Source organism: Pleurotus ostreatus, assembly GCF_014466165.1.
Source record: "Pleurotus ostreatus strain PC9 chromosome Unknown scaffold_11, whole genome shotgun sequence".
Lineage (NCBI taxonomy): Eukaryota > Fungi > Basidiomycota > Agaricomycetes > Agaricales > Pleurotaceae > Pleurotus > Pleurotus ostreatus.
Window position 1 is genome coordinate 587,068 of NW_023503166.1, and position 22,484 is coordinate 609,551.

General features: G+C 49.9%; 6 protein-coding genes across 6 annotated transcripts; 5 read left to right on the plus strand and 1 right to left on the minus strand.

Moving 5' to 3' along the window:
• Window positions 1-4: 4 nt before the first annotated feature.
• Window positions 5-1,932, minus strand: PC9H_002500 (uncharacterized protein; the record flags this gene model as incomplete). Its single annotated transcript, XM_036772136.1, has 12 exons — window positions 5-265; window positions 318-422; window positions 471-536; window positions 600-693; window positions 757-847; window positions 904-941; window positions 1,008-1,119; window positions 1,170-1,321; window positions 1,376-1,453; window positions 1,507-1,538; window positions 1,596-1,613; window positions 1,663-1,932. 12 exons carry the CDS (start codon window positions 1,930-1,932, stop codon window positions 5-7), a joined length of 1,317 nt encoding a protein of 438 aa, XP_036625782.1.
• A 4,619-nt stretch (window positions 1,933-6,551) lies between these two features.
• Window positions 6,552-10,468, plus strand: PC9H_002501 (uncharacterized protein; the record flags this gene model as incomplete). Its single annotated transcript, XM_036772137.1, has 6 exons — window positions 6,552-6,910; window positions 7,067-7,172; window positions 7,230-8,016; window positions 8,134-9,144; window positions 9,197-9,631; window positions 9,687-10,468. 6 exons carry the CDS (start codon window positions 6,552-6,554, stop codon window positions 10,466-10,468), a joined length of 3,480 nt encoding a protein of 1,159 aa, XP_036625783.1.
• Window positions 10,469-11,627: 1,159 nt separating this feature from the next.
• PC9H_002502 (uncharacterized protein) lies at window positions 11,628-12,353 on the plus strand (the record flags this gene model as incomplete). Its single annotated transcript, XM_036772138.1, has 4 exons — window positions 11,628-11,866; window positions 11,925-12,012; window positions 12,063-12,159; window positions 12,211-12,353. 4 exons carry the CDS (start codon window positions 11,628-11,630, stop codon window positions 12,351-12,353), a joined length of 567 nt encoding a protein of 188 aa, XP_036625784.1.
• A 1,868-nt stretch (window positions 12,354-14,221) lies between these two features.
• On the plus strand, window positions 14,222-14,783 carry PC9H_002503 (uncharacterized protein; the record flags this gene model as incomplete). The annotated part of the gene is made up of 4 exons (XM_036772139.1): window positions 14,222-14,416; window positions 14,473-14,548; window positions 14,600-14,682; window positions 14,736-14,783. The coding sequence occupies 4 exons, from the start codon at window positions 14,222-14,224 to the stop codon at window positions 14,781-14,783; spliced, it is 402 nt and encodes a 133-aa protein (XP_036625785.1).
• Window positions 14,784-16,263: 1,480 nt separating this feature from the next.
• PC9H_002504 (uncharacterized protein) lies at window positions 16,264-16,857 on the plus strand (the record flags this gene model as incomplete). Its single annotated transcript, XM_036772140.1, has 4 exons — window positions 16,264-16,467; window positions 16,520-16,608; window positions 16,669-16,762; window positions 16,813-16,857. 4 exons carry the CDS (start codon window positions 16,264-16,266, stop codon window positions 16,855-16,857), a joined length of 432 nt encoding a protein of 143 aa, XP_036625786.1.
• A 1,785-nt stretch (window positions 16,858-18,642) lies between these two features.
• Window positions 18,643-20,496, plus strand: TUB2 (Tubulin beta chain (Beta tubulin); the record flags this gene model as incomplete). The annotated part of the gene is made up of 10 exons (XM_036772141.1): window positions 18,643-18,675; window positions 18,742-18,757; window positions 18,821-19,084; window positions 19,141-19,221; window positions 19,276-19,424; window positions 19,480-19,708; window positions 19,761-19,924; window positions 19,980-20,264; window positions 20,321-20,385; window positions 20,442-20,496. 10 exons carry the CDS (start codon window positions 18,643-18,645, stop codon window positions 20,494-20,496), a joined length of 1,341 nt encoding a protein of 446 aa, XP_036625787.1.
• Between the last annotated feature and the right edge of the window lie 1,988 nt (window positions 20,497-22,484).

The following is a 22,484-nucleotide window of genomic DNA, read 5'->3' on the forward strand; positions in this document are numbered from 1 at the left end:
GCCGCTACTTCTCTTCTAATACAGACTTTTCCACCGAAAGCTCTTTATTACCAAGTAATCCAGTAGCATCATCTCTTGGCCTAGGACTGGGCGCACGCTTCATGGAAGGAGAGGCTACCCCGACCATGAAATCATCAACACTTATATGTCCTATGGCGCCAACGCTTAAGCCTTCTGAACGTGCAAGCAACCCTTCTTCCATTGAGGTATCATCAATGTGTTCAAGGGCGATGGGTTTACTTGTGGACGTAGTTTCTTTCGTAAGCTTGGCACACAGTGAGGTGATGTTGACGTGAAGAGCGAATAAGGTAACGTACCACGACGTATAGAGCAGAAGTGATGATGATGATTGTACCGATTGCGGAGAGAACGGATGGAGCTGTATGGAAGAATATTCGCTCTAGAATACCAGCGAAGACGATCTATAACAATGTTAGGAGATGGAAACTATCAAAAGCAGGGAGACATACCTGGGTATAAATGCCTAGCGATCCCCGACTTGCAGTTTCCCGCTGCAATCCCATCGTGAGAAGGACCTATTGATCAGGGATAAACCAATTAATATGTATTTTGAGGGGAAGGTCGAAATAAGAGCCAACCTGGGCAATGAATCCGAAGACACCAATCAAGAGAAGGAGTAGTAGCCATTCGATTTTTGAGGGAAATACGAGTTTTGTCTGCGTGGCAACAAGGCTAGTCGATTGAAGGGCTACACCGTCAGTTGGGCTTGGGACGGGCCTGCGTTAGAAGACATACCCGATGATGGAGACAACCACACATTGCGCAGAAAAGGAGGTCATTGCATGCAGAGGGTGCGCGCGTTTACCGATCGCTCTCAGTGTTGTGTCTGAGATAGCCAATGAGATTTACACGAGTTATGTCTGAAGATGATCGAAGACTTACAAGCACCAGTGGCACCAAGGACGCCCAAGAGCGCGATCCTATGTCAAGAGAAAAGACATGGCCTAAGTTATAAACACAGTAATATGAGATGGGAATTTACCTACCCGACTGCTATCAGTCTTTGGGATGACTCAGTCGCAGAACCCTCATTTATGCTCGTCCCGCCAAACAGAAATGCTGGGCGAGCGATCAAAATAACGCCAGATAAACTAAGGACTACAGCAGCGCGTCAATCGGGGGGAACGCATGGGAAGTGAGCAGCGCACCTCCAGCTAGTGCTTCTCTCTTGGTAAATGTTTCCCCGAGCAAGCACGATCCAGAAATAGCGGTTGTAAGGGGCGAGAGGAACGTCAGAACGACAGCATCAGAAAGTGATAGATATCGTAACGAATAATACAGTCCGAACAAGCCAAAGAAACTGTGGATTAGGGAATCAGCATGGATCCACCAGGGTTAGCGATGCTCAACTTACCCAGTGACACCCCTGAGCACTAGGAGTAGCCGCACGCCCTTAGGGCCGATCCATGGGTCCTCTACACCGCGCAATAACCTGCAGAAACAACATAAGGATCCCAAAGCGCCGAAAACAAGCAAGGAACGAACATGTAAGACATGCAACACATGTAGGTGATAAGCTGATAGCGAATGCAAACTTAACGCCGCACAAAGGGACTGGCTACATCCATGCTTACCATCCTTACAAGAACTAGCTAAGGCAGTATCAGCATGGATGTTATAGTGCACTGAGTAGCTACTCACCTCTAACGTAGGAACAGGCGTATCGAGGCTGTTTAGCTTCTTCACCGAGACATTCATAAATGACATGAACGCCTGCGATGCGACAATCAGCAACAAGCCTATATTGCTCTGCACGACATCCTTGACTCTTGAGAGAATGTTCGACCTGCAGCACGAGCGTGATGGCCTACCACCGGCCTCCGTTTCTTCATCATAACATGATGCCTCGGCGTCATTCACTGCTTGCACATTGGTCGCATTTAAGGCGGCGTATGCATACTGAGATGTCATGAGCTTCGTAAGACGATATCTAGTTGATGAATCGTGGTGAGGGATAGAGTACAGTCGTACAGTAGCGTACAATCTGGTGGAGCAGAAGACAGTGCTGCAACATGTTCTTTTCTTTCAGCTGTTCAGAACTTCTAAGCGCACCGGCTCCGGGGCCGGTTCAGGGCAAAGTCGTGTGGTATTTGACCCTGGAGACCCCTGTTATCCTCTACTCAGTATAACCCCAACATTCAGTGCTAAAGTTGCGATCGATTGTTTAAGAGGACCGTAACGGTTCATCAGCACAACTATGGTCGTTTTGTTTCTACAGCTAAAATAGTTGATATTTGACATGGGATACAGGAGGGAAACTCGTCAGCCTCCATCAACGATACTGATTGGGGCGATACTCGTGATATATGATGCAATACCATGCATCGACGAGACGAGTGTAGGTGACAAATATTCATCTGCGAAAGGGTCCTAGCATGTAGTGTCAAATTGATATCCGTTGCGAGAGGGGTCGGTCGGTAGGGCATGTAATTTGTCCTACTGACCAGACAATCCTTTCATTCGGATGGATCCGTGAGGTGAGTGATCTGTAACACTGCCCACTTGCGAGACCCGTGCAGGTCGCGAGAGCCAGCTAACTATAGCTTTCCCCAGATCAATGCAAGGGAACTTCGTGCGATTTACTTTGTGCGGTACAATCGAACCATTCACTCGGTTTGCGAGCCCTGAGAATCATGATAAGTATGTAAGACCTTTCCGCTAAGTGAGAAGGCTGAGTGAGAAGGCTTGGAGGACGGAGTCTCAGCTACTCGGAGAGATTACCATTGCTCGGCTCATCACATTCACGTCAAGGATAATCATCGATGTTGTCGAACATCCATCTACGATGTCTAGTTAGCGTTGATAGACACTTGAGAAGATACAAGGCATCCCCGTAGCCTCGAGGCAGCCACCCACCATAAGTAGAAGAATGAACAAACACACCGATCAACTCGTGAGCCGTGAACCGATACAAGGACGGGAGATGAACCAATCGCATGGTAGCTGCAACGCTTCGCCGTCTAATCGGCGTAAGTAACTCGTATAGTGATGTCCTTGTGTCGGAATGACCTTCGACGAACCACGTCGTATAAACACGAAACGATCGAGTCAGTCATTTTAAGCACTTCGAGGATACGCAGGTTCTTGAAGTTATAGATCATGATCGTTAAAAGAAGACAAAACATACCATCGAACGGCATCTGTACATTGGCATCGTGCAGGGGTGGATGACAGCATGAAGCAAGCCCTCGGTTATCTATGTTCAGGGAACTACTCTTGGAAGATGAGAGAACACATGAGTTATAGCGGGTTATACCCTGGGAAGTACGACATGTGCAATGATTACAAGATCGTTACTAAATCCAGCGCAGTATGTTGGCCTAACCTTGATCAAGTATCTGATTAAACCCTCACTTGCAGGGAAATAGAGAAACCTGATAGAACCAGTAGTAGGGCAAGCAATGACCGGTTGCAACGAGCTTACACAACAGGGGAACGTGTAGTACCTTGAAACGAATCGTCGATAACCTACTATCGACAAATGCCAGCGCCGTACGCGTCGAAACCACTATACGTACCAGTGCCGGCGAAAGCTCAAGTAACTTGAAATAAGTGGCAACGGCCTTTCAGAATGGGTTGAGCGATGCTCTTGAGACTGAGGTCGTTTGGAGATGTGCGGCCACCGACCTCTGAAGTCGGGATGACCCACTTCTTGTATGTTCGCCGCCGGCGTGGATCAATTGAAGATCCACCTCTTTGGAACACATCCTTGAGCTCAGTCTAGTTCGGTGACATAGACTTGTGTTTTATTTGTGGAGCCACTCCCCTGTACTGTACGTAAAATGGCTTTTAAGTCGGTGAAGTTACAATTGCGGCACGTACCTCTTTTAAAGCTTACCGATAGAACTTCCTACCGACTCTGTCTGCCTCACATTGCTACAGATTGTACTTGGGGGACACCCCTCCTTGAGGCAGACGACGGTGCATGGAGAAACTCACTAGAATATACAGCAAGCTCCAGTAGTTGTCACTGCCAAAACAAGAGCACGGTGAGTGTGGATCGGTGGATCGGTTCGGTTGTTCACGCAGCTCAAGGTAATTTCGGACCTATTGCTCGATCCCTGCGCTTACAGATCATAAACCAGCTTCCCCAAACGGCTCGTAGTCACAGTGCGCCTAAGTGCGCCTCGTGCCGGGAATGCGGCCGTAGCTCATGGCCTGGTCACGGCTGGCGACGGCCGCCGCAAGGCGATCATGTATACCACATGCATGAGCATCGCGGAGCAACCGTTGAGAGTCGGGCAACACGTGTTTCGGGGTCAAGCAGGGTTGAACAGGGTTGAGCTTGATGTCATTCCTATTAGCCGTTATTGTAAGTCACCTTGAGTTACCGACACTGTAGAACGACACTGAAGGTCGGACGAGGAAGCTCACAATGTCCCAACGAGTCCCATTCAAAGCGCGGGGATTAGTGGCGAGACGTGACCAGCTTTATCTTCGTTATGTGCGTTCACTATTCAGTTAGAATGCCTCTACCTTCCATTTGAACCCTCACTCAATCAATCTGAAATTCGGATTGACCATCACCTATTTAGTTCTACGGAGAAGGCAGATAAGCACTGACAATTCTGTTCCAAGACAATCAACTTACTATTCTCTCTTATGTGATAGGTCAGCCTCTAGCACCGGAGAGGCAACGTCGCTAATCCCTTCGCAGCACAGCAACACGGAGACTGCGAACAGTACAAATGCCGAGCGATGATATACATATCTACATATCTGTGAGAAATGAACTACTCAGCTTGCCCTCTCCAATGATGGCCACATATGTCGCTGAACTATTCAGCCTCAGTTCGTACGTTCGCGCTCCACGTCGCTGGTGACTGTTTCCCCATGTGTTTCGGTCCCGCAAGTTTCTCAGCAATGAAGTATGTTCAGAATCAACGTCAGTCCACAATTATCACGGAACGAGCTGACAACGTTTTGGTTCAGGTGTTCTCAGCGCCGTGTGTGACGTCGGTCTTAGCACGTCGGTCTAATCCGTCTGATATGATTAGGAATGACCACAGTGTGCCATCCGAATCCACCACGCCCCGCACAGTTGAGAGGGGATGCACTCATAAATCTACATCAAAGAGCACTGCGTCTTTATATGTCGACGACCCAGTTCGTTCAGCCACTAAATGTGCTTCGCACAACTCGCGTGATGATATTAACCGCCCTCTGGGCACCTGCCGTACCTCATCAAGACTATAGAAGTCTACGGCGTGAGTAGACCATGTGCAGCGCGTGCTTATGTTTACCAACTGATGCACAGACGTGACAGACTTCGCGCGATTCCCTCACGCTGACTTCAGTGCTCACAATTGTTTAGTACCGAAGGGTTCCTCCCAACCTTTCATAACTTCCTCAATGTCTTTCTTCACGCCTAACGCCTCGACCCCATAGTTCGTTTAGAGCTACGTAGTTTGTATGTGGATATAATCCATGCTAGACGTTACTTATGCAAGTCTCACGAGAAGTATTGATAGTATGAGTTTAGGAAATTCTGTGATATCGAAGCTCTCCGGAGATGGGTGTGGGTTCAAGTGAGTAACATTCCTTTATTAGACAGAACTCCATAGACTCCTTGAGAGGTCGACTGAATGAGTTTGTTACGTAGTACCCGAAGCGGAATGTTTTTGGTGAGTCTAGAAATCTAACAACACCCAGCGGCTAACAACACGCGCTCCGGGAATCTGCCAGACGCGCCAGCGCTAGACCCCTGCAAGTTGCAGGTTTGGACTCGCCATTGGAACCTGGGAATCCTGGAGATGATGGGAGTATGCAGGCAGCATGGGTGCGAAGTCAACTCCATGCTCCTAGATTAATCTATCAACATCTCACGTACGCCAGTGTCCATTTATATGGGGCCTTAGCTTGCGCTTTGTTGCTGTAGATGCTTGGGCGTCATCTGCATCCGGTCTGCACTATGGCCAAGTGTTCGACAGGTGAACGTGCCCCCCGCCGCCCGGCGGGCTACGTCTGTGGACAGAGATATTACTCTGGACCCTCAAAACGGCGTAATTAATAGCCGAACATATGTTCCTTAGTTGACACTCAACAACCAGTCAAGTATGTATATGTTCGTGGTCATGGTCATGGTACGGATATACCTAATTTAGCCTGATATAGTGGCATAGTTGCATCGGCCACGCACTATGACCCACCCAGGGTTGAACCAGGTGCCGTAGAGGTGACCCTTGACTACAGACGAGTCATGAGGAGCCGACAAGTTACAAGAGTGCTTCACAGTGGAAGCCTGAGGCTTTCGACAGAGAGACTCGGTTGCACAATGTATACTGAGTTGTGTGAGTCGGGATGCCCATGCGTTGGGGACATTGATGACTTGACGCAGATGAGCCGAGTAGCTGACCTGAGTCGAACCTACCTAAGATTGAAAGTCCGAGCGGGCAGCCCGAGCCAGTGTTGGCCAAATAAGCAGCAACAATCTGAATCTGAATCGGGCCGTTCGGTTTTGAATGAGAGGAATGGTCTAAGTAGGAGCTTCCCCTCTCTCCGTCTCTCCCTCAGTCTCATACATCCTGTCCATGTCCTCCTCCCAGCCAATCGCCCTCCCCTCGACATCCAACAGCCACCACAACCATTCTCAATACCACCACCACTCTCATTCATTCAGCAATCCTCAGAACCCTAGTAATCCTGGTAATAGTTATGGCAATGGTCAAGCAATGGACTACGGTAACTACCACACTCGAGGGGATTCCATCATGACCTCTGGATCCTACACCGGCTCGAGCAACGGGGATGACTTCAATCCTGCGTCGTACACGAAACACTACATGGGCTCACCGCTATCGTGGCGGTCGGGCTCCTTCGGTAGTAGGCACGTTAGTGGCAATGCATTCTACGCAGGGAGTCCAACGGCTCATCTTCTGAGTGGCTTTGGGTGAGTGGCCAGCTTCGTTTAGTGCAATATCAGACACCCTTCCCCTATCGACAATCATTAAGCGAGTCTGGGATCTCTTTCATTTCGAATTACTGCCTCTCCCAAAACTTTAGTCATCTGAATACTTTGCTGACGTTTATCGCATTCTGGTTGTAGCTCTCACGAATTCAAGGGAGGAAAAATGGCCTCGATGGAATCCGAGGACCGTAATTCCATATTGAACGCCGTGAACTTGTTTGAGTCAGGAAGAGAGGAAGAACTGGTGAGTAGATCTCTAACAGGTGCTGAGCCGGCTTGTTGACACCCTTGATCTGAGCAGTGTCGCGACTATACATGCTGCGGACTGCATCTCCCCGATCTGCATGCCTTGCTCGATCACTTTGAGGAAGTTCACATTGTCGTTGTCGACGCTAACGGAAACCCCGTGACCGCCGCCAATGGCAACCACATCCCAAATGGCGCAGATGGTGGTACCATGCGCGTCGCTGTCTCAATACCTTTCAATCCTCAGTGCAATAATCCACCGTTAACAACCAACGCGAACTCATCTGCCCCACAATCTCACGCCTCTTCGATCAGTCGCTTGCAGTCCAACTTCCATGCACATTCTAGCTCTCAAGATCTCGGTAAACACAACACCCCAACGCAGGCTCCCTATGTCCCGGATTACTTTGCTCACTCGCAACACTCGGGGTCTCAGCCTATAGACACAAACCACCATCAGCCACAGCACTCGCAGTCCGACCTAATGCAACCATCCGGAAAATACGCTGGCAACGATATGGCTTATCGAGAAGGTGTTCCCATTGATCCTGATGACATGGAGATGGAGATGGAAGAATCCTTGGCGTATCCGCCCTCAGGCCATTACGGAGGGCACGGTTCTGATGCCAACCCTCACGCGTACGGAAGCATGTCGCCTCCTTCTTCCTCTGCCGGAACGTCAAGTGGAATGCAAGGCGTCAGCAACTCACCTTCTCCCCCATCCAGTAACTCACCGTCCTCTACGTCTGGCCATGGCATGCCTTCACCATCCTCTGGTGTGCCTACTCCGCCTGATACGCCGATCACCACGCCCCTGAGTGCCTATCCAAGTCCTAGAATGGGTGAGTTGAATGCCTCATTTTTGTCACTCTATGTCCCCGTCATTCGTCGCTTTTCCCTCGTTTTTTCCCTCCGTTTGATTCGGATCCATGGACACCACTGATATATCTGATTTGCAGGGGCCTTTCCCCCCAACCTTACCCCAGGCAAGCGAGCACTTCAGCATCATGGCTCGCATCAGTCCTTTCAGACCGGTCATCGTAGCCTCCATCACAAAATTTCTCTTCAGCATATCCATCAAGAGCGTTTGCAGCAAAACCATCGCACGGTCGATGCGCGAGGGGTTGTTGAGAATGCGAGGGGTGTCTACGCATCAGCACCGCCAAGCCCCCATCCGGGCCATGTGCGGAATAGTTGGAGTCACCTGCACCCCATGCGTGGGAGCAGTAACAATTCGCTAGATGGGGCACTCGGCGAAGATACCAGCTCCAACAACGGGGAGGCAAATAACTTTGAATCTGCGCTCACTCAACCAAGCGCAGCGGGCATGGCTGCCGGGGGCGCTTCCACCTTCCCCCTGAATTTCGACGTGGATTCTGGGGGCTCCTTTGGAAATGACGGTGTTTTCTCGGACGGTAGAGGCGATGGCAACTTCGAGCGGCTTCCAGCGACCGCTAGTTCAGCTGGATTTGATCTGGATATGATGGGTAGTCCAAGTATGCCAGGGTCTCCTAACCACACTCAGACATCGATAGCGGGTCTTTCAACGAGTCCTAGCCTCACGCGGCACGCGTCACTCGGTTCGTTGGGCTTCTCCGGCGTCGCCTCTAGTACCAACCCCAGTGCTTGGAACGGGTCCAGGCATTCGGCCTCGGGTGCTGGCGTCCCCCATAATCTGAGTTTGCACGGGTTAAATGATCTGGACAGTGCATTCGGCGGTGTCATCCATTCTGAACCGACAAGTCCCTACGTACAGCAGAGTCACGGTTCGGCATTCACCAACGGAGCAATGAACTTCGGTCTTCATAGGATGAATTCCATCGACGGTGCTATCATGGGCGGTCTAAGCGGTATGAATGCTCTTCATGCTGCTGAGATGGCGCCGGCCTGTGTTCCTCCCGCGCTTTTGTTCAGCCCTGCGGGTACAGCGAATCCCACTCCCGTTGGCTCAAGGTCTGCTAGCCCCATCGGTCAGTGCCTGTGTGCTCTCTTTACCAGTCCCAGTCTGACAGGTTTTGTTAGGCGTCAAAGGCAAGGGTAAAGGGAAGAAAACCGGTTCTCCTTCAGGTCGTAGCAATGCGGTAGATGGGGCCGATGTTGCATCTTCGTCGAAGACTGCCTCGCAGTCTGGCGCGGTAGGCGCCAACGGTGGCGCTGTCATTCGACCGGCACCATTGGCGAATTCGGCCGCTTCCGCCCTTCAGTCGCAGTCCGTAACGCGACCAGCTGCATCAATGCTGCTTTCCAAGCCGTTCCGTTGTCCAAAGCCAAACTGTAACAAAAGTTACAAGCAGGCGAACGGCCTAAAGTATCACATGACACACGGTAGCTGTAATTTCGCGCCGCCGAAGGACATCGAGCTACGGGATCGCCTTTTGGAAGCAAGGAGACGTGAGGGCATTGAGAGTAATCCTGGTAGCACACCCGGCAGTGGGGCAAATACGCCCATACCCGGAGGTATGTTACCTTTTCCACATTTTCTTGCGTAGTTCGGCTTTAACACTTTTTGCAGGTGCTGTAGTTCCTGACCCACTTGGTCTGGGTACAATCAGCGAGCTTGAGCTTCGCGAGGTCGAAAAGGAAGCAGAAAGGCGACTTCGGCCATTCGCTTGTGGTATCGGCGATTGCCCCAGGAGGTACAAGAACATGAACGGGTTACGCTACCATTATCAACATAGCGGCGATCATGGAGCAATGGGTTTAGCGCTCCTTGCAAGCGGACAGCACCGATGCTTGGCACGCAACAGTGATAAGAGCGGGGAACGGGAAGGTCGACGTGCGATGGCTAGTGCGCCTACCAGTCGCAGCAACTCCCGTGCAAGCTCTACCAATCGTGGTGTGGTTGGCCCCTCCGGAAATGGAACGATGAATGGCATGAGCTATACCCAAGTTTATTCAAGCAACGGAACGTACTCGCCGTCGGTCGGTGCCAACGGTACCGTCAATGGTGTCGCTCCGATGTCAAGCCCCCTATCGCAGGGCGGCTTTAGCTCCCAACAAGAGTACGCCATACAACAAGTACAGGCCCAAGCCGTGCAGATGCCTATGAATGTCGTTACCGCGCAACAGCAGCAGCAGCCCGTCGTCGATTTTACGATGTCCCCGCAGCAACAGCAGCAATCACAACCTCATCCTGAATATTCGCAGCAGATGCAGGTCACCCAAGCACAATTAGCTTACCAGGCTCAGTATGCCGAACTTCAACGGGCGCAGTATCATCAGCAACAGCAGCAGGCCTCTTCCCAGTTACCAGACCAAGGGGAGTTTGGGGGCGTCGACATCAATATGACTTGAGCGGCCGGCGTTTGCCCTCGACGCAATTAAAAGTATTGGTATTTGTGCATCTTATTCTTTGTTCTCGCATGTTGTCCGCTTCTATCACCGCATCTGCCCGTCTGTGACGTGCTCTCATCTTGTTCGTCCTTACTCCTTACACCCCATCCCTAATCATACACCCCCGATATTGCCATCTGCATTTATCTTGTCACTTATACGTATATTCTTCTTTGTTGTCTCGTTAATGGTTGGCTACTTCGAGGCTGGCCGCCGATGGTTCCTCGACACCCAATCTCCTACCCTTGCCCTCTCCTGGTCGCACTCCCTAACGACCACATCCGCTCGGCTCTCGAAGCGTTGCCCGAAGACCTACAAAAATCAATGTGTACATGATATCCCGGATGTACATTACCATCTCATATTGGTGTAACCGCTGCGTGTCGCCATAGACGACGACACCAATCGGGCCCACCAAGTAATAAGCTTGCCTGTTAGTTTCTTCTTTTGCTCTATCTTTCCCAATCTGTCTCATCGTATTGTCTGCGCTTGTCTTCCTCTCGGTTTTCCCCCCACTCTCTGTGTAATATCTTTTATCTTGTCCCTAATATTACCGATCGCGAGCCCCCGAGTCGTATATAATTTGATATCGATCAGTGCTACAAGAATAGCGAACATTGTGCCACGGCAAATGTTATCTGTCACGTGAACGCATCATGGTTCTGGGCATGTGACACTCATAGTTAGACGCGCTTGAATTTGTCGACAACGCTTATTCAAAACCACAATGCAGCCAGATTCTTCATTTCCTTCTTCAAGCCCTTTGGTACCCAATACACCTGCGGTACGAGGTCGTATCCCAAGTAAGCGTGGCAGAAAGCCGAAAGCTGCTACTGCCGGTGCCGGAAGTACACCTTTGCGGGGCTCTCGAGATAGTACACCAGTCGCCGGCTTTGCGAGCCCACAGTTCCCGAGCGTACAGTGGTCAATGGCTTCTGGAAGCAATACAGTGCACGGCTCGCAACCACCTATACTTCAGCTGTCCCCGCCGTCCCAGCAGCAAGTAACGCCACAAGGGGCCAGTTTCTCTCCAGTCGCTTCTAGCGGCCAATCCCAATCACAGATAGCTGGTCTGTCGAACCCAGTCTCTGATCAACGGACTACGTCGTCGCCGACAAACATGTCGAGCAACCCAATACATATGCCTGGCATGATCAGTTTTGACCCAGAACCTAGTCGAGCTTCACCTGCTCCAAGCATGGTTATGAGAGGAACACCTGTGCTTTCACTCGCTCCTCCTGGCGTTGGAGGAAGAATTGATGAAGAGGTAGAAGGCGAAGATGAATTGTTACCAGCCATGGCGGACGATGATTATTCCGCACAACTTTCGTGGCAGAGTCAGTCAAAGGACAATTTGAAGTACGCAAAAACCCACAGTTTTGCACTTCTGGTGGAGTACTGATGCTGAGTTTGTTAGAGTCCTTATGGATAACTTCAGTCCCGCCCAGTATGAGCGCTTCGAGGCTTATAGGCGTCATGCTCTTCCCAAGCAGGCCGTTCGTAAGGTGCCTATTCTTTCAGCCACCCCAGTGTGTGACACTGACCGGAGCATCAGGTCATCCAGCAATCGTTGGGTCAGCAGGTATCCCAGCCTGTTGCACAAATAGTAGCTGGCTTTGCCAAGGTTTTCGTCGGTGAGATAGTGGAGAAAGGTACGTATAGCTTTGGACCGATAAATTCAAGAATCTGACCTTTTGGGGCAGCTCGTGCCGTCCAGTCACGTCGGGGAGACGTTGGACCTTTGTCTCCGGACCATCTTCGCGAAGCGTACAGAATGTATCAAATGGAGACTGGTCGTGTGGGTGCTGCCAGACCTCTCCGCTCAAAGAAGCTTTTTGTGAAATAAAGAGCTTGTCATCATTCATGCCTATGTATTTGGCCACTTTTGGTGTGTTCGCTTCGCGTCATGTCTGGGATTACATCACATTTATATTGGGTCGCCGTCTATGGATTCACTGCATACGGCCGCATGATTACCGCCAACAATCAGTGGCGGGGCGAAGTCTTGCCGTGCAGACAAGTCGGCCACGGACTTCCTTTGAACCTTCCTCTCTGTGGGTAATAGGTCGGCCCTCAAGTGCCTTTTATGTCCCAGTGGCGACCCTCGTCTTAGTCGCTGTTTGAAATTACTTCGAGGTTGGTGTCAAGAACCCCCATGTTGCATGCTGTTCGCTCCCTCGGAATCGTTCAAACTGCATGTCTGAAACCGCGCCCATTGAAGAAGTACACCCGTTGGCAGTTCCGAACTGTACTCACGAACACCACCACAGTAATGCCGTTGTGCGACGTTAAACGCGTCATTCATGAGGAAAGAGTTGTTGCGGCTTTTGAGACCCAGCAAAGACATTTCGGGGTGAGAAGTTATGAGTATGGAAGTCCCTGTTACATAAACGACGGGCATCGTGAAGTGTGTCCCCTACAGGAGGTGATTGTTATCGTTATTGCTGAACAGATTTTGGGGTGCAACCATCAGTTTTCAAAGGTGCTGGTTGCCCTGGGTTATTACCTGGGTCTGGTCTTCGAGGCTGAAAGGCTGAAAGGCCGTCGACCTGCCTCTGGAACACCACGCTTCCTGGAAGATGAAATCTTCTCGCTTGTGTTTTTTAATGAATTCCGGATTATTGTTTGCCCACCAACGTTACAACATGCCGACAACACGAGGGTCCGGGAGTTCCATCTCGGAATGTTATCCGCCTAGTTGTGTCATAACATGCCGTTGTTGCACGAGGGAGCTAGCCAATGGCAAGCTCGGGTGGCTGTGAAGGACGCTTGCAGCTTAACAACTTGGCCAATGTGCTTAGGCACCCTATTGAGACCCAAATGCTTCGATTCATGCTGCGTGTTATACCGTGTGTTGATCATGTAACTCAGGTCCCCAAAAGGAGGATAATTAAGTTTGGGGTGGGAGGATGTCGTTCGACGGCGGTGCTTGATGAACAAGAAATACAAGACCGTTCTGTTCGTATTGGTGGACAAGCTTCCACGCCAAGTTTCGGGCTGTGATAGCCCAACCAATGAGAGAAACCTAACGTGGTCTGCCGTGCGTATCAGATGGCCCAGACTGAGAAGATAGGTTGACGGAAATATGAATGCTTTCGCTGGATCTGTTGACAGCGTGAAACCGACCCAATTTCGGAGTGAAGCACGTCCGGGGCTGGAAACCTTCGAACAAAAATAGTTATTCGACCGTAAATGAGCGCGATTTAGCGGTGAAAACTCATCAGCAGACGTCCGATGTGTTCTATGATCTTGGCACGTATCTAGACCCCACAGAAGAATCAGAACACGCCTAACGGCGAGCGTGTATGAGGGCTAGGTAGGTGGTTACTTACCTGAGCCGCCTCGAGCCACTTGGAAGTAATTTGGCTGGGAAGGAGAGTCTCTACTAGGATGGGTCTCGACCAACGGCTTAACCTGAGATCGTCAGACGAGACGTGAATTATCAGCCTTTACCATTCAACCTTAATGCTTGACTCGGGATCTCACCGTCAGCTGGGAGTTGCTGGGAGACCCCAGAAGAGTCCCATTAATCACCTAAGCCTCTATCAGTGATCGAACCTGTCCACAATGGAGATTCAATCTGCAGAGACGACAAGCGCGCCGGAACAGTCTCCAGACTCAATAGGTCCTGGAAGAACTCCTAAAAATAGATCCAGCTACTTCGGGGGCTCGGGGGCGAATGCCCAAGCTGAAAACGTATAAAAGCCCTAGAAAATGCACAGAAAGACTTCAGTCGAGCCCTCCAGTTCAACTACTTACACTCCAGTCAATCTACTCGCAATGTTCTCCCGAGTTATGTTCTGCACCTTCTTGATTCTTCCACTCCTTGCTGCTGCCACAGCCATCCCAAGGACCGATACTCCCAGTTGCTCAACTGGCAGCCTCCAATGCTGTAGTTCCGTGCAGAAGGTTCGACCATCTGTTTTTCATCCCCCAACATCGGCCTGGCTGACATATATTTTCAGGCTACGGACCCCCTTGCGAGTCTCCTCATAGGCTTGCTTGGAATTGTTCTCGGTCCCCTCGACCTCCTTGTCGGAGGTAAGGAGATACCCCTAGGTGTTTACAATAGGCTGATCGTTTCGTTGACAGTGACGTGCTCGCCTATCACCGTCATAGGCGTAGGAGGAACCTCTTGCACCCAGCAGACAGTCTGCTGCACTGGAAATAGCTTCGTATGTCAGACCTATCGAAGAGTGCATAGCAGTGGTTAATCATACCTTCACAGAACGGTCTTATTGCCATTGGGTGCTCGCCCATCAATATTAGCCTGTGATGCTCCTTCTTGCAAGAGGCCGAGATACATAACGCCCGTAGCACATTCGTAGCTGTTCGCCCTGCTTTGACTCGTAAACCGACTGGTACCTTCTGAATATATGCCTGTTATTGTGATTCGAAATTTAAATAGCAAAAAGCTTTGAGCGTGCCATGCTAGACGATGAAACGTTGAACCGCCAACCTTCCGCAAATAATCTTCTAAACACATATTGAGACTTATATTGTTGTCGACGCATCTGTGTCAGACTCTGAACCGCGTATACGCTTGATCGGCGGGGTAGACACTGTCTAGACGACGGGGGTCATTATTGTGGAAAACTGGTAGCAATTGACATACGTACCAAGGCAGCCTTGGTACTATGGTACTATGTGGGTCATACCTTCGAACTGACAGTTGAACTACACCAAATCAGCAGTATGAAAATGGTTGAACGTTGAACGTTGATCATGAACTGTGGCCGCTGGTTGAACGAATTGAGCCCAGCATTCTCACGTTTTTACTCCTTAGAACGAGTGGCAAGTTACTTGGCACTATTTGTCACAATGATCCCAATCGTCGACACCGCGCTACGCAGACTGCTCCCATAATCAATGCTCAAGGGTCGATGCTATGCAGGGCGTTAGAGTTCGCTTCAAATGCTTGAATCGGGCGTTCGACGACCCCGCGAGCTCCGTTGGACTGAAGGGAAGGAAGGCAAACAATACATGGGTATCACTGTAGCTTACGCGTCGTGCATGGGCATTCGTCGGCCAGATCCTCTTCCAAGTTTCGAAGGCTCAGGCAGTCGAGGTCCGACGGGAGTTCCATAGGGTTATCTTAGGCGAAAGTCACGGCCCCGGATTCTCCAATGACGCCCTGTCCCATGGTTCTTTCGAGGAAGTGCTGTTCAACGGACTTGAATTAAATGTAAGGAGCTATCTCATCCCGTAACACGTCCAAGCTGATGATTGACACACGGCGGAGTTCGCCGTACGAAAACTTCACAATTGGTTGAGCAATCATGACAGCCACCCAAAGCGACGAGGGTTTGTTTGATTGGACAACATTAAGCTTCCAATCAAATCTTGCCGGCACGCTCTTTCTTGAGTTCGTCGAATCGGAATCATCCATTTGATGGAATTAGGTATTTGGGAAGGTTCCTCATGGAACAAGACGCATGATACACAGGCCTGAGCTACACCAGTCGCTCTGCTCATTGGTAGGTGTTCCACCGATCAATAAAGGTGGTGCGTCTGCCTATTCCCTCTATGAGACTAATGACTTTTCTCAGTTGACCCTTCTCAACCAAACTTCCCATGCATACCTAGATCTTAGTTGCAGATTTCTTCCGGCCTGGCCTCACCGTCAGACTGCTCAAGATGCTATCGTACGCAACCTTCTCGGCTTGGCGATATGAAGGAAGCGTATAAAGGCGAGTACGTTCTTTATCGCTCCTCAGGATATTATTTCCTTCGACACCACCACCACAGTCATAGAAATGCTCTCTCATCCTATGAAACTCCTCTTCTTCGTCTTTGCTCTCAGTGCCCTTCTTGCGGCCGCCACCCCCGTCGTTGAAGTTCGTGATTATCAACAGTTCAGTCGGGTCTCACTGATAAATTTTATTTCCTTCAACAAGGCTAGGGGCGGGGATCTGTGCGCCAATGGGAAGAAGACCATGTGCTGTGGTGAACTCGGGACTGTAATGCAATCATCATCCTGTCTCTCCGTCCCCCAATGACTCGTGCATATAGTTTTCGCCGACAGTTCTTGGCCTCCTCAGCGGCCTGATGACAACAGTCGTTGGCCTATTGGGAGAGATTACCACACCTACTGGCCTCGTGTAAGTAGGCTTCCTGTTTTCAATGGGGATAATGTAATGACCATGGCCAACGACCAACAGTGGCCTCAAATGTGTACCCATTACAATATTAGGTGATGGGGGCCTCAGCAAAGAATGCCAAACACATGGCGTCTGCTGCAAGGATCTCAAATTGGTAGGTAATATATTAACATTGTTTCGCTATATACTGAGTTTATGGAATAGGTGGATGCGATTAGCGTCGGCTGCACTCCCATCAATATTCTATAAGTCGGGACAATTCAGTCGGGCATAGAATACTGAGTAAAGTACCCAAGTTCGTCGAATAGCTCGTGTATGCCCCCTACGATTACAATACATCTTCTCGGCACCGTGATGCTGTTGGGAGGAAACTAAATTTGCGAGCTACCAGAAGCTGCAAGTCGTGCGACTCGTGCTTCCAAAGGGTACCTGTGAATAAGGCATCGCTTGATCGAACCATCCTGCACGTTGATGGAGCCCGCAGGGCCTAGGAAGGCCTAGGGATTATCGGTTGGTGTGAAACCAAGCTTGATTTTGGAAGATGCAGAATGCGGAATAACGCAGGCACCAGCGAAACTTAATGCATCGAAGACTGGAAGCTATTATTACGACTAGCACGGTTCAAGTAGTGCATGTCCACTACCCGTACTGCTGGGTTGCAGTAAATCTTTAATTATGGCCTGCGCCTGTCCCACAGCATGTCCAACGAATGTCCAACAGATGTCAAGAACATCCTGTATGCATGTCAGTATCACCGGGCGAAGAAGTGTCGGATGCTATAGAACTCTGAGCGCTGAGTCGGAAGTGCCGGTGAGCGTTGTGTGGGGCTGGAACTCCATCCATTCAATGGCCGGTCCGCATGTCGTACGTCTATGTTCGCCGTCACTGCCCAGGCTTACACACAACGCTGATAAGATGGCCCCGGCGGTATTTACTTACAGCACATGCGACGTGCGAAGTGGGACGGTGAACTCCATCCACTCGATCTGTGCGGAGGTGATAGACTGATTGGGTGCCTACCCTGATTGAACTGGTGATAATTAGTAGATCCTAGACGACGAGTAGAGACAGGCAAAACCCAGATACGCTTTATAATCCTCTAAGCCGCTCAAACACTCTTTCGTCGTCATCACCCTGTACCGCGAGAGTCCTCGATGTTGCCCAGGGTCTGAGATGTAGTGGGAGTTGTTTGAGAAAGTGCGGGATCTATGGACATTGGACATGGGTACGATTGCCATTTGCCCGACACTCAGATTCAGATCGATGCCTTGCATGACTGTCACATTAGCCGCAAGACCCGACTACCAGTTCAGCCTGGGGTGAGACTCTCTAGGATCTAGGTAAGTATCATACTTTCAGAGTAGCGCCACGATAAGTCAACAGCCACTTACAGTTCATCGCTACTCACTAGTTACTTAAGCGCCCTATACAGCGCTTATTTTTTGTTTGAAAGTTGAGGGCATAGTCTCGAGAGCGATGTCAGACAAGTTACAAGCTAAACAGTAAGCGCGTGCTGTTGTCAACATGCCTCTTCTGCTGCGGTGTGCATGACATTCTGAATCAGTGGCAATCACTCGATTGAGTGAACTCCAATAGCACACACGTGAAAAAGACTGACGGAGATGATCCACAAGAGTAATAACGACGTGTATTACCCTGTCGAATTGCGCGCGACCTCGTTGAATGTTCGTGTACGATGGTCATGATGTCGACTCTTGTTATGTACAGTCTTAGTATGATCCTGCGCTATGACCAGCTGCGGTCAACCCCGATTGTTCAAGCGGAGCTCTAAAATTTGCTTGCCCTCGACCTGAACACGTTCCGATTAATTGTCTCCTCCTTCTTCACGACCAACAAAGCCAATCCATCCTCCATCCTCATCTATGTAAGTTGTTCTAACTCCACTTTCATATTTGCTCTGGCGATTCGTGCAAGAAAGACGCGTTGTGCGATGGAGGAAAAACGCGATCTTGCGCGCATTCCAAAACGTACCATTCCTGAGATAGAACGCGACTAACTTCTTTTCCATGCAGAATGCGCGAAATCGTCCACCTTCAGACTGGCCAGGTACGTTCTTTGTATCCTCGAGTCCATCCGCGTCATGCTTACTTTTGTCGACCTGTCTGATAATAGTGTGGCAACCAAATTGGTTGGTTATCGATATATGCTACCTCTCGCTCGTGTTCATGGATTGTGTGAACCTTTACTTCAGGTGCCAAGTTCTGGGAGGTTGTTTCGGATGAGCATGGAATCGAACCCGATGGTCTGTACAAGGGGAACAATGACCTTCAACTCGAGCGCATCTCAGTCTACTATAATGAGGTCGGTGCAAACAAGTACGTTCCCCGCGCTGTGTTGGTCGACCTCGAGCCCGGTACCATGGACTCGGTACGGTCGGGTCCTCTGGGTAGTCTTTTCCGCCCCGACAACTTTGTTTTCGGACAAAGTGGAGCGGGTAATAACTGGGCGAAGGGCCGTAAGTGGTTTCCTTCCTGGCCTAGTTGACTTTTCCATGCTAAACGTCGTCACTAGATTACACTGAGGGTGCTGAGCTCGTTGATGCCGTCCTCGATGTTGTGCGTAAGGAAGCTGAGGGCACAGACTGCCTTCAAGGTACGGTCCTTGATCACTTCGCCGCTAATTACGAGCCTAAGTGCCCTTCTTTAGGTTTCCAGATCACCCACTCTCTTGGTGGTGGAACTGGTGCTGGTATGGGTACACTCCTGATTTCCAAAATCCGTGAGGAATACCCTGACCGAATGATGTGCACGTACTCTGTTGTTCCAAGTCCCAAGGTGTCAGACACTGTCGTTGAGGTACGGAAGCATTACGTTGAATCTTTCGGGGAACTAACTGCTAGATATCGTCTAGCCGTACAATGCCACACTCTCCGTCCATCAACTTGTCGAGAACTCCGACGAGACTTTCTGTATCGATAACGAGGCTCTCTACGACATTTGCTTCCGCACTCTCAAACTCACGACACCCACATACGGCGATCTCAACCATCTCATCTCCATTGTTATGTCTGGTATCACGACTTGCTTACGATTCCCTGGTCAACTCAACTCCGATCTGAGAAAGTTAGCCGTTAACATGGGTAAGCCTTCCAACTTGTCAATGACAACCAGCGTTGATGTGTGTCAACGTAGTTCCTTTCCCCCGTCTACATTTCTTCATGCCTGGCTTTGCACCACTCACCGCGCGAGGAAGCCAACAATATCGTGCTGTGACCGTCCCTGAGTTGACCCAGCAGATGTTCGATGCGAAGAACATGATGGCTGCTTCGGATCCCCGTCATGGCCGCTATCTCACCGTACGTTATGTGTACATTCTCCGTATGTACAACTCTTGAGCATCTTGCTCATTAGGTCGCCGCCGTCTTCCGTGGCAAAGTATCGATGAAGGAAGTCGAAGAGCAAATGCAGAACGTCCAGAACAAGAACTCTGCTTACTTCGTGGAATGGATCCCCAATAACGTTCTTACTGCTCAATGTGACATCCCACCTCGTGGATGCAAGATGGCCGTTACCTTCTTGGGCAACTCAACCGCCATCCAAGAACTTTTCAAGCGTGTCAATGACCAATTCGCTGCCATGTTCAAGCGTAAGGCTTTCTTGCATTGGTACACGCAGGAGGGTATGGACGAGATGGAAGTACGTGCTGATCAAACGAGGATATCGTTTTCTCTGACTCATTCATTGGCTTGTAGTTCACGGAAGCCGAATCAAACATGCAAGATCTTGTCGCTGAATACCAACAATACCAGGATGCTACGTACGTGTTAAAGTATCATACATACATGCTCTTTGGTCTGACGTATCCCCGCTTAGTGCCGATGAGGAAGAAGGCGAATACGAAGAGGAGCCTGTTGAAGAGGAACAGTGATCGTTGGATTGTCCATATCACCGACTCCCCTCGCTGGGCAAAACCCCTACCTTCTGCATATTGCTCTTCACCCCGTTTATTCTTCCCTCCCATCATCTCATCATACACTATCCGTCCAGTTACCCCTTGATGCATGTTACGCACTTTCATTTTTCTATGTGGATGTCTGAATAAATTGGCTTTTATCAGCAATCTCTCGGTCCAGACCTTGATCTATCTTCTGCTTCAATCATGCCTTCAATGTGATTGTCTGGACGCATTGCGGTTGTCCGCTGCATCGCGGCATACGATGCTTCTCTGTTCTTATGAAGTGCCGGTTCTTTAGTCGATGTGCCTCAGGAACGCTGAAGCCGAGGCTCAATGTATCCGATGTCTAGGCTAGAACTCTTGACGATACTTCTGAACCAGGTTGATGAGGAATAAAGGGTACTAACTATGGAATATCTCAGGGATAAGACTCTGCTGTGTTAAGTGCCGCACATATGCCACCGTGTTGCTCAGCTGTCTGCGACGGAGCTGGGTACTTGGCTTCCTTTTCCCAGATCCGTTCGATCCCAACACCATGTCTATCTGATTTCGTGAGTAGAACATGAGGTCGTAATGGTGTTCATCTGGAAACTGAATTCCATCAATTGCCACATCTATAGTTGGGTTCGTGACTGGGCCGTCTGCTTCATGTCATTTTGTGCCCTTAATTACACCTGGGAGCCGAGGTATAATCCTGGTATAAAGCCCAACTAGCATGGTCTAGGTGCTCCTCAGAATAAACCCCTACAACCCGAGCGCTATAGCACCCGACTGATACTTTGTATGAAGAAGCATCCCCATCGCTCTCTGGCCATCTTGCCCAATGTCTCATCCGAGCGATTTCCTTTCCTTGTGGCCGCCAACCCCCGGAGTGTCTCCACTCCTTCACCAAAATACCGTCGCGTGGGTTTATATTCGCGCAACGAAGCAATCTGCTGACACATCCAATAGTTTGAACCACTCGCTCTTTGAAATGCAGTGGCGTCCCTTTGTCCTCTCGACGGGTTGTACGGATATGTCCTGAAGATCTGAACAGGTTTGTGGCGACTTTTCAATTTAGACGTTTAGAGGTCTAATATCCCACAACCAAGCAGGAGTCGGACTTGAATGCTGCCCATCTATCAATCATGCAGGCACCAGCCATCAGATGACCACCTCCGTACACGCCGCGAAGAGTTGCCTGTATCAGTGTTATTCTGTGTGAAGTGGGGAGAACCGTGTATCTACCTCTAAGTCCATGTCGTTCGCCAGTATAATCGTCCATTTCCCTGACGGGTCAATATAACATGGGGCCTATCGCGGTCCCTTCCATCAGCTTCCTTTCCCATACCTGAGGAATAGGTAACTTGTGATCGTCTCTACCTCAGAGGTCATCTTCCATAGTGGCTGCCGTTGATGCGGTGGGGTTCGTTCTGTTGGGGTGAATCTTTTGTCCACGTCATTACCCACAGGCCCGTATAAGTGGGTGGAGTCTTGTATGCGTGTGTATGTCAATCATCTCAGCCCCCTTACATCGACGATGGGGTAGGTCGTATCGATGACTTTCGAGGATTTTCATTCTGACTAAATGCCATACAAGGATAATATGTTCTTGCATCGCAGGTGCGCATCAAGTAGTATTGTGACTGGCGAGATTGTACTAAGCTTAATACTAGGTGTCTTTGCCTGCATCGGGGACGCAATATTGGCAGTAATTGACATCATTGCCGGCTGCCTTGAGTGCATAGTGTCCGGTAAGAATGAGGTTCTTTGTCCGGGAGCTAGTCCTGAGTTTCGAATGTCCGTCTCAAGTCATTACGGGATTCTTCGTTGGGTTGTGTGATTGCATAGGTGCATGCCTATGCTGTAATTGCTAGTAAGAATATTCACCATCGATTTTCGTGATCAGCTCAAGATCAGCTGAATCATTCGATGTATAGCAGCCGTCGGCGAGACCATCTAGAGTCCTAAACGACTTAGAG